This window comes from Tachyglossus aculeatus, chromosome 9 (assembly GCF_015852505.1).
Source record: "Tachyglossus aculeatus isolate mTacAcu1 chromosome 9, mTacAcu1.pri, whole genome shotgun sequence".
NCBI lineage: Eukaryota > Metazoa > Chordata > Mammalia > Monotremata > Tachyglossidae > Tachyglossus > Tachyglossus aculeatus.
In genome coordinates, this window is record NC_052074.1 from 52,303,477 (window position 1) to 52,316,331 (window position 12,855).

General features: G+C 40.1%; 1 protein-coding gene across 1 annotated transcript in view; it reads left to right on the forward strand.

Moving 5' to 3' along the window:
* XIRP2 (xin actin binding repeat containing 2) overlaps window positions 1–12,855 on the forward strand; it is a 76,004-nt gene that overhangs the window by 37,373 nt on the left and 25,776 nt on the right. The window contains exon 3 of the mRNA XM_038751778.1: window positions 2,048–2,179. Within this exon, the coding sequence (XP_038607706.1) occupies window positions 2,048–2,179 (132 nt within the window). The remainder of the gene's footprint in view (window positions 1–2,047; window positions 2,180–12,855) is intronic.

A 12,855-nucleotide genomic window follows, 5' to 3' on the forward strand; every position in this document is an offset into this window, starting at 1 on the left:
CTGCTCGATATGTAGGTTTTGAAATGAGTATTGCATTAGTAATAACCAAATAGAAAATGTGTTTTTTATTTCATTAAAATTAAGGATTAAGGAATGAACGCTTCTATAATTATAATTCTGTAATTTTAGACGCATTCATTCCACATATATCCTGATTTATTTAATGTGGATTTGTTTGTGGGTCCATATTTGGAACGTAATGATTTTTTTTTAAAATTTAATGGTCACAGCGTTCTTTTAACAAATCATTAAAACTTGTCAACGAACATGGCATCACCCCTCTTTCCTTCACCTTAACATGAAGTTTAACTATGGGATCCTTGATGAGTGGATGAATCCATCTGAGTCCTCCTGACTACAACCATTCAACCAGTTTTCAATTCCTTCCTTTAATTTAGGCTACTTAAACAGTGAGGTGTTTGCAGATAACTCTAGTTATAATGAGATAACCCTAGTACAGTTTGAAAATTCCTGTGGGGTCTTTAAATGAAAATTATAATTTAAGGCAAAACATAGTAGTAGTTAACATTTTGTTTAGCAGACAGAGTACACTAACAGGTGCGTAGGGCTAGAATGGTCCTATATGGGATGAGTTGAAATGAGTAGATGTGAGACAGTCAATCAATGGATGGTATTTATTGAGTCCTTACTGTGTGCAGAGCACTGTGCTAAGCACTCGAGAGAGTACAGTAAAAGAGAGTTGGTAGACACACTCCCTGCCCACAAAGAACTGACAGAGAGAGTCAGAGGTCATGGGTTCTAATCCCGGCCCCACCACGTATCAGCTGTGTGACTTTGGGAAAGTCACTTCACTTCTCTGCACCTCAGTTCCCTCATCTGTAAAATTGGATTAAGTCTGTGAGCCCCACGTGAGACAACCTAATTACCTTGTATCTACCCCAGCACTTAGAACAGTCCTTGGCACATAGCACTTAACAAATACCATTATTATTATCATTAATAAGAAGAATGTATTTCTGGAACTATTTTACTTATTTTTCTCACCCTTGATCAGGTCTGGTAAACCCTTTAGGTTGCTTAAATTGGGTCACTGTAAGGCTAACTCAAACCACAGATAACCATGTAATCTTTACTGCAAATTCTTGTCTATGACCAATGGCTAAACCTCATTTGTTCCAAATTTGGATGTAGCTCATCATTTCCAAATCACCGGCCCCCAGATCTGGGCACACTGGCTAATATCAAGGGACCTGAATCCTGTGACTGTGTTTGTTCATGGCATTCAGACGTCAAAATTTATCTCATGGAGAATCAACTAAATCTTTCGAGCACTGTTTTGTCCACTCATCAAAATTTTAATAGAGAGAAAACTTAATAAGGAGACTTTTGATTTTCTGTGTAACATCTGTGCATTCTCTCTTTTCAGAGCCCAGCCCATCAATGGTAATAATAATAACTGTGATATTTGTCAGTGCTCACTTTGTGCCAAGGACTGTGTTAGCACTGGAATAGATACCATTTGTAGTCCAATCAGACATAATCCCAGTCCCACATGGGGCAAAAAGACTAAAGGGTAAGGGGTAACCAATTCATCAATGACTCATTATCCATAAAAAGCAGCATGACTCAGTGGAAAGAGCCCGGGCCTTGGAGTCAGAGGTCATGGGTTCAAATCCTGACTCCGCCACATGTCAGCTGTGTAACTTTGGGCAAGTCACTTAATTTCTCTGTGCCTCAGTTACCTCATCTGTAAAATGAGGATTAAAACTGTGAGCCCCCGGTGGGAAACCTGATCACCTTGTAACCTCCCCAGCACTTAGAACAGTGCTTTGCACATAGTAAGTGCTTAACAAATACCATTATTATTATTGTTATCCATTAATCAAAAAAAATGTGACATACTGTTCCAGAATCGTGTGTTCCTCACCTATAGACTGTAAACTCATTTTAGGCTGGGAACATATGTACCATCTCTGTTATATTGTACTCTCTCAAGGGTTTAGTAAAGCACACAGTAAGCAGTCAATAAATGCAACTGTTTGAGTCCATTGTTTTTTATTTCCTTTTCCTTTTTCTTCCCCCATAGGCAACAGAGGAGTCAGAGACTTGCACAGTTCCTGGTGGCTTAGCCAGTGTCAAGAAACAATTTGAGAAAGAGGAAATAGCTGCTTCCCAGAACACTGTTTCTCAGTACCAGTACCAACACAAATCTGATCAGGTAATAATAAATGTAGGCAGTGAAACCTGATAACTATCTGTCAGTTTAAATGCTTTCACTTTCCCTCTTTTTCCATTACAAGTTTGCCAACAGATTCAATTTCTCTTCATTTATCAGAAAAATATTTTTTCCTTCTGCTTTTGATGGGTTAATTTGAGTTGATTTGAGGCATTCATTAACAATGGCTATGATACTGTTTTCTGAGCTATATCAAATGACCATCCATTAAAAAGGAGACTTACTCTGATTACTGTGTTTCCATAGAACCATAGCAATGTATTTTTCTTCTATTGTAGCACTCTTTCTTATAACTTACCATTAGAATAGAGCTCCAGACCCACTGGACTATTATCAGAAAAGGGAAGTGCTCAGGCACAGGTTCATTCATATTAAGTCAAGGTTTTGGGGTTGTAATTCATCATAAGGTATCTTCCGGGTTGTAATTCATCATAAGGTATCTTCCAATAGTTTGTATATCTTATTTGAAGCAATGTTAAGCCATTCTGTTTAAAAGGGAGTTGCTGCTTTTCTTTGTGTTAAATTAAATCAGATTCTCTAAGCAGATCAAAAATTGCATGGCAGAACGCAGATGCAACATTAAAACGCATAATGCAGTTTCCAAATGTTGCTGTAGATAAAGGATTTGCATTTCATTACTTCATTATCATATATCATGAAAAATTGTTGCAGGAGATAATGATTTTGGAATGTGTTAAGGTTTGTATAATACAACTCATCACACAATCTAAAGCCAATGCTGAAAAACAGTAATTGCAGAGTAAACAGCTGCACTTAGACTAATACTTTTTGTCTGGAAAACAGTCGCATAAAATAAGCTGAAACTTGGTTGTCAGGAAATAAACGTTCATTTTAAAGGTGGGAACGTGCTCTCTGTTAATTTAAGGACATTCTTTTATATGTTGTTGTGTGCCCTCATTCTTTCAGTTATATTGGAATTCAATAGTATCAAGTAAAAATTCCTATTTTTTTTACTTTTGGATATGCAGGTGTAATACCTATTGAGTTACGCCTAAATATGTTGAACATAAAAGTAAAATGGCAATATAAATATGTGTGCAGCTGTTTCCTTTGTATACAGTGCTGACACCAGTAATGCTGAAATCCCGTCGACCTACCTGGTTTTACGTGAAAATGCATATGGTATATTCCGTTCTGCACTGTGCTCATTAAAGAGTGTACTTTACTGCACTAATTCAGTTGCCTTGTGCAAACCCTTTCACTGTTTTAAAATTTCCCTCTTGATTTCCCAAATCTTTCCAGAACATATACCAGGTTGTTCTGTCTGCTGTAGTCGTTTCCTAGTAGTCCATTAATATACCATCCTTGGAACCAAGCTTCATTATAGTAATTTTTAAAATGGTATATAGTAAGTGTGCTGATTCCTGTCATACACACAAGATTATGAGATGGGACACAGTCCCTGTACCAAACGGGGCTTGCAAACTAGCTAGCATATCTCTGTTTTACAGATCCTCTAGACTGTAAATTTGTTATGGGCAGGGAATATTGCCAACTTGTACTTCCCAAGCGCTTAGTACAGTGCTCTGCACACAGTAAGCGCTCAATAAATACGATCGATGATGATGATGATGAGGGAATGTGTCTGCTAATTCTGTTGCATTGTACTCTCCCAAGCGCTTAGTACAGTGCACTTCACATAGTAAGTGCTCAATAAATACCATTAATTGATGGATTGATTGAGGAAACGGGGGTCCAGAGAGGTAAGTGACTGCCCAAGATCACCCAATAGGTCAGGAGCAGAGCTGGGATTTGAACTCAGGTCTTCTGCTCTCGAATCTAGTCATACTCATTCATTCATTCATTCAATTGTATTTATTGAGCGCTTACTGTGTGCAGAGCACTGTACTAAGCGCTTGGGAAGTACAAGTTGGCAACAAGTTGGCATTAGACCTGTGCTGATGTTGCTTTACTATGAGCAGTCAAGGGATTCCCAAAGGAAACTAGAAGCCCGGCACCATCTTGGCTGACCCAAAGGAGCAGAGGAATATGGGCAAATATCACCCTGTGACTCAATCAATCGTCTTTATTAATAATAATAATAATAATATGCACTTTCCGTTAGTACACAATTCCTGTCCGCAAGAGACTTGAGAAGCAGCATGACCTCGTGGATAGAGCACAAGCCTGGGAATCAGAAGGACCTGGGTTCTAATTCTAGATCTACCACCTGTCTGCTGTGTGACCTTTGGCAAGACACCTCTTTGTGCCTCCGTTACCTCATCTGTAACATGAATGAGGATTAATACTGTGAGCCCTATGTGGGACATAGATGGAGTCCAACCTGATTATCTTGTATCTGCCCCAGTGTTTAATATAGAGTCTGGCACATAGTAAGTGCTTAACAAATACCACAGTTACCACTATTATTATATTTACTCTACCTTCCCTGCTTCTAAGTGCCTTAGTTCATCACACAGCCTCTTTTTGACTATCCTTATCTATTCTCACTAATTGCACCCACTGAAGCAGCGAGAAGCTAGGCTTCATGGGTGCACGGACACCATGTACATCCCTCAATGGATCCTCACTTCAGAACAATGGATGAGTGTAAGTCCTGTGACTTCTGGGCCACACACAAGAGAGAAAGAGCAATAATAATAATAATAATTGTGGCATTTGTCAAGTGCTTACTATGTCCAGGCACTGTACTAAGCGCTGGGGTGGATACAAGTAAATCGGGTTGGACATAGTCCCTGTCCTACAGGGCTCACAGTCTTAATCCCCATTTTACAGAAGAGGGAACTGAGGCACAGAGAAGTGAAGTGACTTGCCCAAGGCCACACAGCAGACAAGTGGCAGAGCCGGGATTAGACCCCATGACCTTCTAACTCCTAGACCTGTGCTCTATCCACCATGCCATGACTTATGTCATGTCACTGGCATTCTCTTGTCCCTGCCAGTCATATTCTCATTGGGGCAAATAGTTCAACGAGGTCACAGGTCAGCAGAAGTGCAATTCCTCACCCATTTTAAGCAGCAATAGCCTGAATTTGCCCTATAAGCCAGGCTTCTGTTTCCCAGAGCTGTGTCGTTTCCGCTAGACTAAGATCAATACTGAGGTTTGTCAGTGACCTTAGTGACGACCTCCATTTCATCCTCCCCCACACCCATGGCATTGTTAATGCTGTTCTCTAACATTATGCTTTATGGCGAGGGAACATTTGGAGTTTTCTTCCCTAACTGAACTGGCTTTTCATAAGGATTATAATAATAATAATAATAATCATGGTATTTGTCAAGCGCTTACTTGATTGTCTCTTCTGTCACTGAAAAATTTCCATTTGACTTTTTTTGTTAAGTTTACTTATGCCTGCCTGGAAGTTTAATACTTTCAATTCCCTTAATAAGTAATTTATTCATGATATCAGAAAAGGGAAACATTTTTTTGTTGACATATAATAATTAATATTAATTTCTAAGGCAGATTTCATTAGAGTTAAAAGCAAGAACATTTGTGTTGGATTTCTGACAATATTTAAGGTCACAATTAGTAATCATTTCGTAAGATATCATAATTCAATCCAATCTGCCTCTTTCCTTTTTAATGCACTAAAGTAAGATGTTTTCAGTGTAATTAGTTATCTATTTCATAAACATTTGTCGGGGAGATCACCAATGGGCCTAACGACTCTAGAAAAGTAAAGGTTCTTGAAGCTTACAGAAGGGTTAAACTGCTTTGCAAACCCCCCATGAAGTTTTAAAATTCGTCCCAGAGCTTAATCAAAACAGAAAGTTTACAAGGACCAACTTCTTAACCCTGTTCTTTATTCACTCATTACAAAGTCCACTGGCGAGATAGTCCTTAACCCCCTTTAACATGGTCTATTTAAGTGCTCCAGGAAGCTGTAACTAATAGTTTGATTAAATGTGGCTAAAAATAAATACGACTGTAGGAACAGATTTTCAGCCAAATCTTCTGTTTCTAGATGTGTAAGAACCTTCACCTAAAGCTTCCTTTCTCACCTTGTCTTCACACCTGCCTAATTACCCTGACGTGGGAGAGTGCAAGCTCCTTGAGGACCAGGAACATGACTACTAACTGTCTCCCTAGCTCTTAGTATAATTCTCTGTATACAGTAGGCACTGATTGATTCTGGCCTAAGTGGTATATTAGGAAAGGACTCTAACCGGAACTGTTTGGGGAAGTTGAAACTGGACTTAGTTTGGGGGAGAAAGTTTAGGTGAGCATTTATTGAGACTGAACATTGACGGTCTAGGAACTCCACTGTTTAAAATATTATTTGCTAAGTAACAGCCGATTTGGAGGATAAATGTGGTGCGAGGCAAGGGAATGCCAGGAAGGTACCAGGAAGAAAGAGAAAAGGAATTGAAATGATTTAGTCTGGAAAAAAGACTGCTAAGGAGGACTTGATAGCTGCCTCCTAGTATCTGATGGGTTTTTATGAGCATTCTGGCCAGTTGTTCTTCATGTCCAAAATGGTTCTCACAATAACTGGAAATGAAATTAAAGCAGAAGACTTTGGCCATAAGGAAGAACTCTTTTCAGGGTGATAAATACTGGAAAGGCTACCAAGGGAAGTTGTGGGATCACCATCTTTGGAGATCTTAAAGAAGTGAATTAGACTTGAAATGTTTTAGTCAGTTATCTTCAGTCAGGCAAACACTGGGCTAACCTTCATTCTGGCCCAGCTGGAGTCGAAGATCTCTACAAGTCTTTACTAGATTTATCCTGCAACTGCCACCCCGTCGCAGTTTCATTTATACCTAATGTGTTGTCCCCTGGCTTGTTGGAAATAAATGCTCCTATGTGATACATTATCAATCAGAAGTATTTATTGAGTGCTTTCTCTGTCCAGAGCACTGTAATCATAATTATGGTATTTGTGAAGCACTTGCTATGCATTGAGCACTGTTCTAAGTGCTGGGGTAGATACAAGGTAATCAGGTTGGACGCAGTCTAAGCCCATGGGAGAGTATAATAGTTAGTAAACACTATCCAAACTGACACGTGTTTCACCTTCTAGCTCTTTCAGTTGCATTCCCTTCTAGACTGTGAGCCCACTATTGGGTAGGAACCGTCTCTATATGTTGCCAGCTTGTACTTCCCAAGCGCTTAGTACAGTGCTCTGCACACAGTAAGCGCTCAATAAATACGATTGATTGATTCCTTCACCCTTATTTTCCTCGTATCTTTGCACAAACAAGAAGCAGCTCACAAGTGATTTATTTTTAAGGGTTTGAGGAGACCTTTTGCCCTGGTTTCTTTTATGGTGGCAAGACAGGAAAGAGCAGATTAACCTCCCAGAGTCTGGGGAAATGATCAGACATTTTAGTATATTGCAAGAGTTAGTTTCCTTCAGGTGGAAAATGCTTAATGAATCCATGTCAGTAGCACAGGTTGTTCCTGGCCTTTACTCCCTGCTGCCATTTCTGATGTGGAATCAGTAGGCACCTGCCTGAAAGTATGATATGTGTTTTAGTACGTAGATCTGCTGCTATGAAAATCCTAATACAAACATTAGCACTCAGTATGATGATGTGGATTTGGTACGATCCCCAGAGGATTTTAGGTCAATAAGGCATTATTCTGACAGCTTGCAGCAGATTTAATCGGGCATTGGTTTGTTTCAGTCTATTTAAAGGTGACCTGTATATTTTTTTTTTGCTTTTTCTTAGCCTACTAAGTATAGTCCTATCTGCCTAGTGTCCCATATAGCCAGGCAACCAATGTGTCATCACTTTTCAAGCTATCTTTCTTTTTTTTAATGTCAGGTTCCCCATATAGTCACAGATCTCTGCATCTGGCTCCGATGGTGCATCAGAGCTAACCCAGATCTCCACTGGTATATGTGGTAGTGGCTTGGGTGGAGGGGGCAGAAGGAGGAGGGGCTCAGGGACTTGAATTTTCAATGTTTCAATTAAAATAATAATAATAATAATGGTATTTGTGAAGTGCCAAGCACTACTGCTGGGGTAGATACAAGGCATGGGGCTCCCACTCAATCCCCATTTTACAGATGAGGTAACTGAGGCACAGAGAAGTTAAGTGACTTGCCCAAAGTCACACAGCTCGTAAGTGGTGGAGCCGGGATTAGAACCTACATCCTCTGATTCCCAAGCCTGTGCTCTTTCCAATCCCATCTAGAGCTCCATTAGAACAAGGAGGTAGCAGTAGTGAGATAGTGTCGGTAAATAATTTGATAAGGATTTTGTGTGTCTGTGTTTGGTTGCTGAAGCAATGTTTCTGGCTTGGCAAAACTACTTTATCGGATGCATTTGGTCATCAAATTAAAAAAAAAAAATATTTGCACAATTCAACTCCATTTGAATTGTTTGCCATTCCACTCTCCCTTGCGAGCCAGCCACATTGTCCGTAGTTTGGTTTATATGGTGGGTGTATAATAACATCTTGAGCTTGCCTAGTGCTTTTTTACTTTCCCAACTCTCTTTTGATTTGGGGGAAGCTTCCTTGGAAATGAAAGGTACGTTCATGTTCCCCCTTCTCATGCTCTTCTAGGGTACTCAGTAGAGGAACATGACTTGGAGATTTTATAAACAGAGTGATTTGAAGGTCACCTTCCAGGGAGGATCACTCCTTTACTGTAGTTTAGCTCTGTGAAATGTCAGAAGGAAGGAAGAACCCTCCAGTGCGAACATGCAGAAGACTGCTTGCCATGCCTGGAAGCTTTGGAACAATAAAATGAATAAAAGGTGGACATTTGGTGGGCAGGGCTAGACAAGGAGTACAGTATCTGGATTTGAGAGGACTGCTTCATTTAGGGCCATTCTGGCACACTATGAAGAATATATTATGGTATCCTTTGAAAGGAAAATGTTGGGGTTTAATACGTGAACTGTGACAATCCCAGGTGGAACGTGACAATATTCAAATTAGTCTGGAAGAGAGGAAAGTTGAATTTTCTCTTCCGTATAAAATTTCCAGTCTTGGGGAGGTAGTTTATGTAAAACGTTGGGACTACAGCAGAGAGAATGCATTTTTATTACCATTTATATTATAATTTTTCTTAGTACTGTGCTAAACCCTGTAGTAGAGTCAAGATGATCAGTTTGGACGAAGTTCCTGGCCCACATGGAATTTGCAGTCTAATTAGTCTGGTCTGCTGTGTGACCTCGGGCAAGTCATTTAACCTCTGTGCCTCAGTTCCCTCATCTATAAAAATGGGGATTAAGACTGTGAGCCCTACTGTGGGGAGGGACTGTGTCCAAACCGATTATCTTGTATCTATCCCAGCACTTAGAACAGTGAGTAGCACTTAGTAAGCGCTTAGAGAAGCAGTGTGTCTCAGTGGAAAGAGTACGGGCTTTGGAGTCAGAGGTCATGGGTTTGAATCCTGACTCTGCCAATTGTCAGCTGTGTGACTTTGGGAAAGTCACTTCACTTCTCTGTGCCTCAGTTAGCTCATCTGTAAAAATGGGGATCAAGACTGTGAGCCCCCTGTGGGACAACCTGATCACCTTGTAACCTCCCCAGCGCTTAGAACAGTGCTTTGCACATAGTAAGTGCTTAATAAATGCCATTAATATTATTATTATTATTATTATTAACAAATGCCATAATTATCATTATTATATTATAATCATCATCATTAGTTTTCTTTTGCAATATTCTAAGGGGAAAATCTGAATCTGGGGGAAATAGGATCTACTTCTTGTTTGTGCAAGCCAGTAATGGGACTTTTGAATTGCAAAGGCCGGGGAGTTTTTTAAAAAAATACTAGATAAACTCAGACAGCTTTGATTACTAGATCACAGGTCTATAGACAAAAGGCATTCAGCTCACACTTTGTCTTTTACGGTAATTATTTCTGTTTCTCTTCTGCAGCTCAGCCGTTCATTAACTGTACTACAACCTTCTTTGCAATTCATTGTTTGTATTGGCTTTCCAGCGTAACCCTGTCCTGTTCGTAATTGTCCATTTCATTGATACAGTGGCCTCTGTGCCTGGCTGCTTTTGGTGCCTCAGGAGATGTGATTAGGTCAACCCTCCCCTGCCCAATCTCCCTCTGTCCTTCTGTTTCAGACCAGAAGCTCTGTGTATAATGGTGTAAGAGGACTATGCACTTAAAGTGAGGGCTCTATAAAACTCTCAGTAGAAATACAGGTTGTGCTGCCCCAAAGGTCACAAATAAGTATTAAAGGTTAAAACAAAATGTACCCCCGCTCCATCCTTGTATCTTTACCTGCCGCAATAAAAAAAGACAAGGCACATAACTCTAGGGATGGTGAGTGGTTTTTACACCAGTGATTTTAAGTGTGTTGGTTTTCTCTGAATCTGCCCCATTAATTAGAGCCCCCATTCAGAGAAATGGTCTGTTTTGCTATGTTTGCCTATGTTCCGCCCTATAAACATCTTTGGTGGAAACCTGTGTTTTCTCAGTGAAGTAATAATAATAATAATGATGGCATTTATTAAGTGCTTAATATGTGCAAAGCACTGTTCTAAGCGCTGGGGAGGTTACGAGGTGATCAGGTTGTCCCACGGGGGCTCACAGTCTTTAATCCCCATTTTACAGATGAGGTAACTGAGGCCCAGAGAAGTGAAGTGACTTGCCCAAAGTCACACAGCTGACAATTGGCGGAGCCGGGATTTGAACCCATGACTTCTGACTCCAAAGCCTGTGCTCTTACCACTGAGCCATGCTGTTTCTTTAAGTAGTGCAGTTTTGTCCAGGTTCCAGCTTTCCTTTGCAGCCCAAGTAAACCTGAGCAGTGCCAAGTAAAGCTAGTTTTGGGGGAGTTCCCCCCACACACACTCACTGAGTTATGGAAATATTAGCAGTGATAGGAATTTCTCTCACGGCTTTGGGATCTTTCTGTATGGCACCAGCTTCCAGCAAGTGGCTAGAGCAATAAACGCTACTGGGGAATCCATCACTTGCCACTAGTTTTCCCACTTTCCCACAGTTCAGGGTGAGTTATACCTATCTACAGTAGTGGCTACATTATAGTTATCCTCCCTCCTTTTCTTGAAGATTAGATCATCATACCCCTTATGGAATCTTCCTTGGCTGGATTTGCTCCCCAGGAAAGGACAGTATTTTCTCCTTTGGATCAACTTGCTGCTTTCATAATAATAATAATAATAATAATAATAATAATAATGGCATTTATTAAGCGCTTACTATGTGCCACGCACTGTTCTAAGTGCTGGGGAGGTTACAAGGTAATCAGGTTGTTCCCCGTGGGGCTCACAGTCTTAATCCCCATTTTACAGAGGCACAGAGAAGTGAAGTGACTTGCCCAAAGTCACACAGCTGACAATTGGAGGAGCTGGGATTTGAACTCATGACCACTGACTCCAAAGCCCGGGCTCTTTCCACTGAGCCACGCTGCTTCTCTGCTTTTCACTTTTAGGCTTCGACCGAAGAAATAGCTCAATTGCATTCATGAGTCAACTGACACTTCCCTTATTCAGGTGGCCGTAAAATGATGTTAATCGGGATTACACTGTAAAAAAAAAACAGACCCGCTTCCAAGGACTCCTTTTGAATTATCTGGTTTCCAAAATAAAATGGTCTTGCTATTGGCCAATCACCCGAGGTACCTCAGGAAATGTATGATGGTAGTACTGGTGATGGTGATGTTTTCCAATAACCTGTTAGGACTTAAGACTAGAGATGGAGAAGTAAATGAATGGAAAAAAAAACTTGGAAAATAGAATCAAGAGAATGATAGGCATTTACCTAGAGTAAGTGTTTTTCATTCATTCTTATTTGTTGAGCGATTACTGTGTGCAGAGCACTGTACTAAGCGCTTGGGAGGTACAAGTTGGCAACATATGGGGAGGTTAGGGATTGGTGTTCCAATAATTCATTCATTCAGTCATATTTATTGAGCACTTACTGTGTGCAGAGCACTGTACTAAGTGCTTGGGAAGTACAAGTTGGCAACATATAGAGACAGTCCCTACCCAACAGTGGGCTCACAGTCTAGAAGGGGGAGACAGAGAACAAAACAAAACATATTAACAAAATAAAATAAATAGAATAAGTATGTACAAATAAAATAAATAAATAGAGTAATAAATATGTACAAACATATATAAATATACAGGAAGTCAGTATGGAAGTCAGTACAGTACGGAAGTCATATACAGTACAGAAGTCATATACAGTATGGAAGTCAAATGGATTATTGCATATAATACAATAATATATAATATTGTATATATACAATAATCCATTTGACTTCCGTACTGCTGGCATAGTTCTAATAATTTTACAAAGTTACACTGTTTGAATAATTTCTGTACTGTTCTAGATTTAGTCACTAGACTTCTTCATTCAGCCTTATCCCAACATCTTTTCTGCCACTGTCTATTCTCTCCATTGTATGTGGCTGATGAGAACTCATAACTGGGATAGAATTATGTCAGCCCAGTGATATTTCACTGGGTGACCAGCATTGGGCACAGCATTTAATCCTGGCAATATGGGGGGAAAATAGATATAGGGAACTCATGGCAGGTGGGGAGGTGGGGGGAGCTTGGAGCTGTGATTTTCATATATGGATGTGGAATATTTTTCTGTTTCAAATCCTCCGAGTGTGGAGGGAGATGAGTCTCTTGCAAGTAGGTGTGACTCCTACTGCATTCACACCTATGTCACATTAATTCTGGGACCAACATGAGTGGCATTTACTGATACAAATCC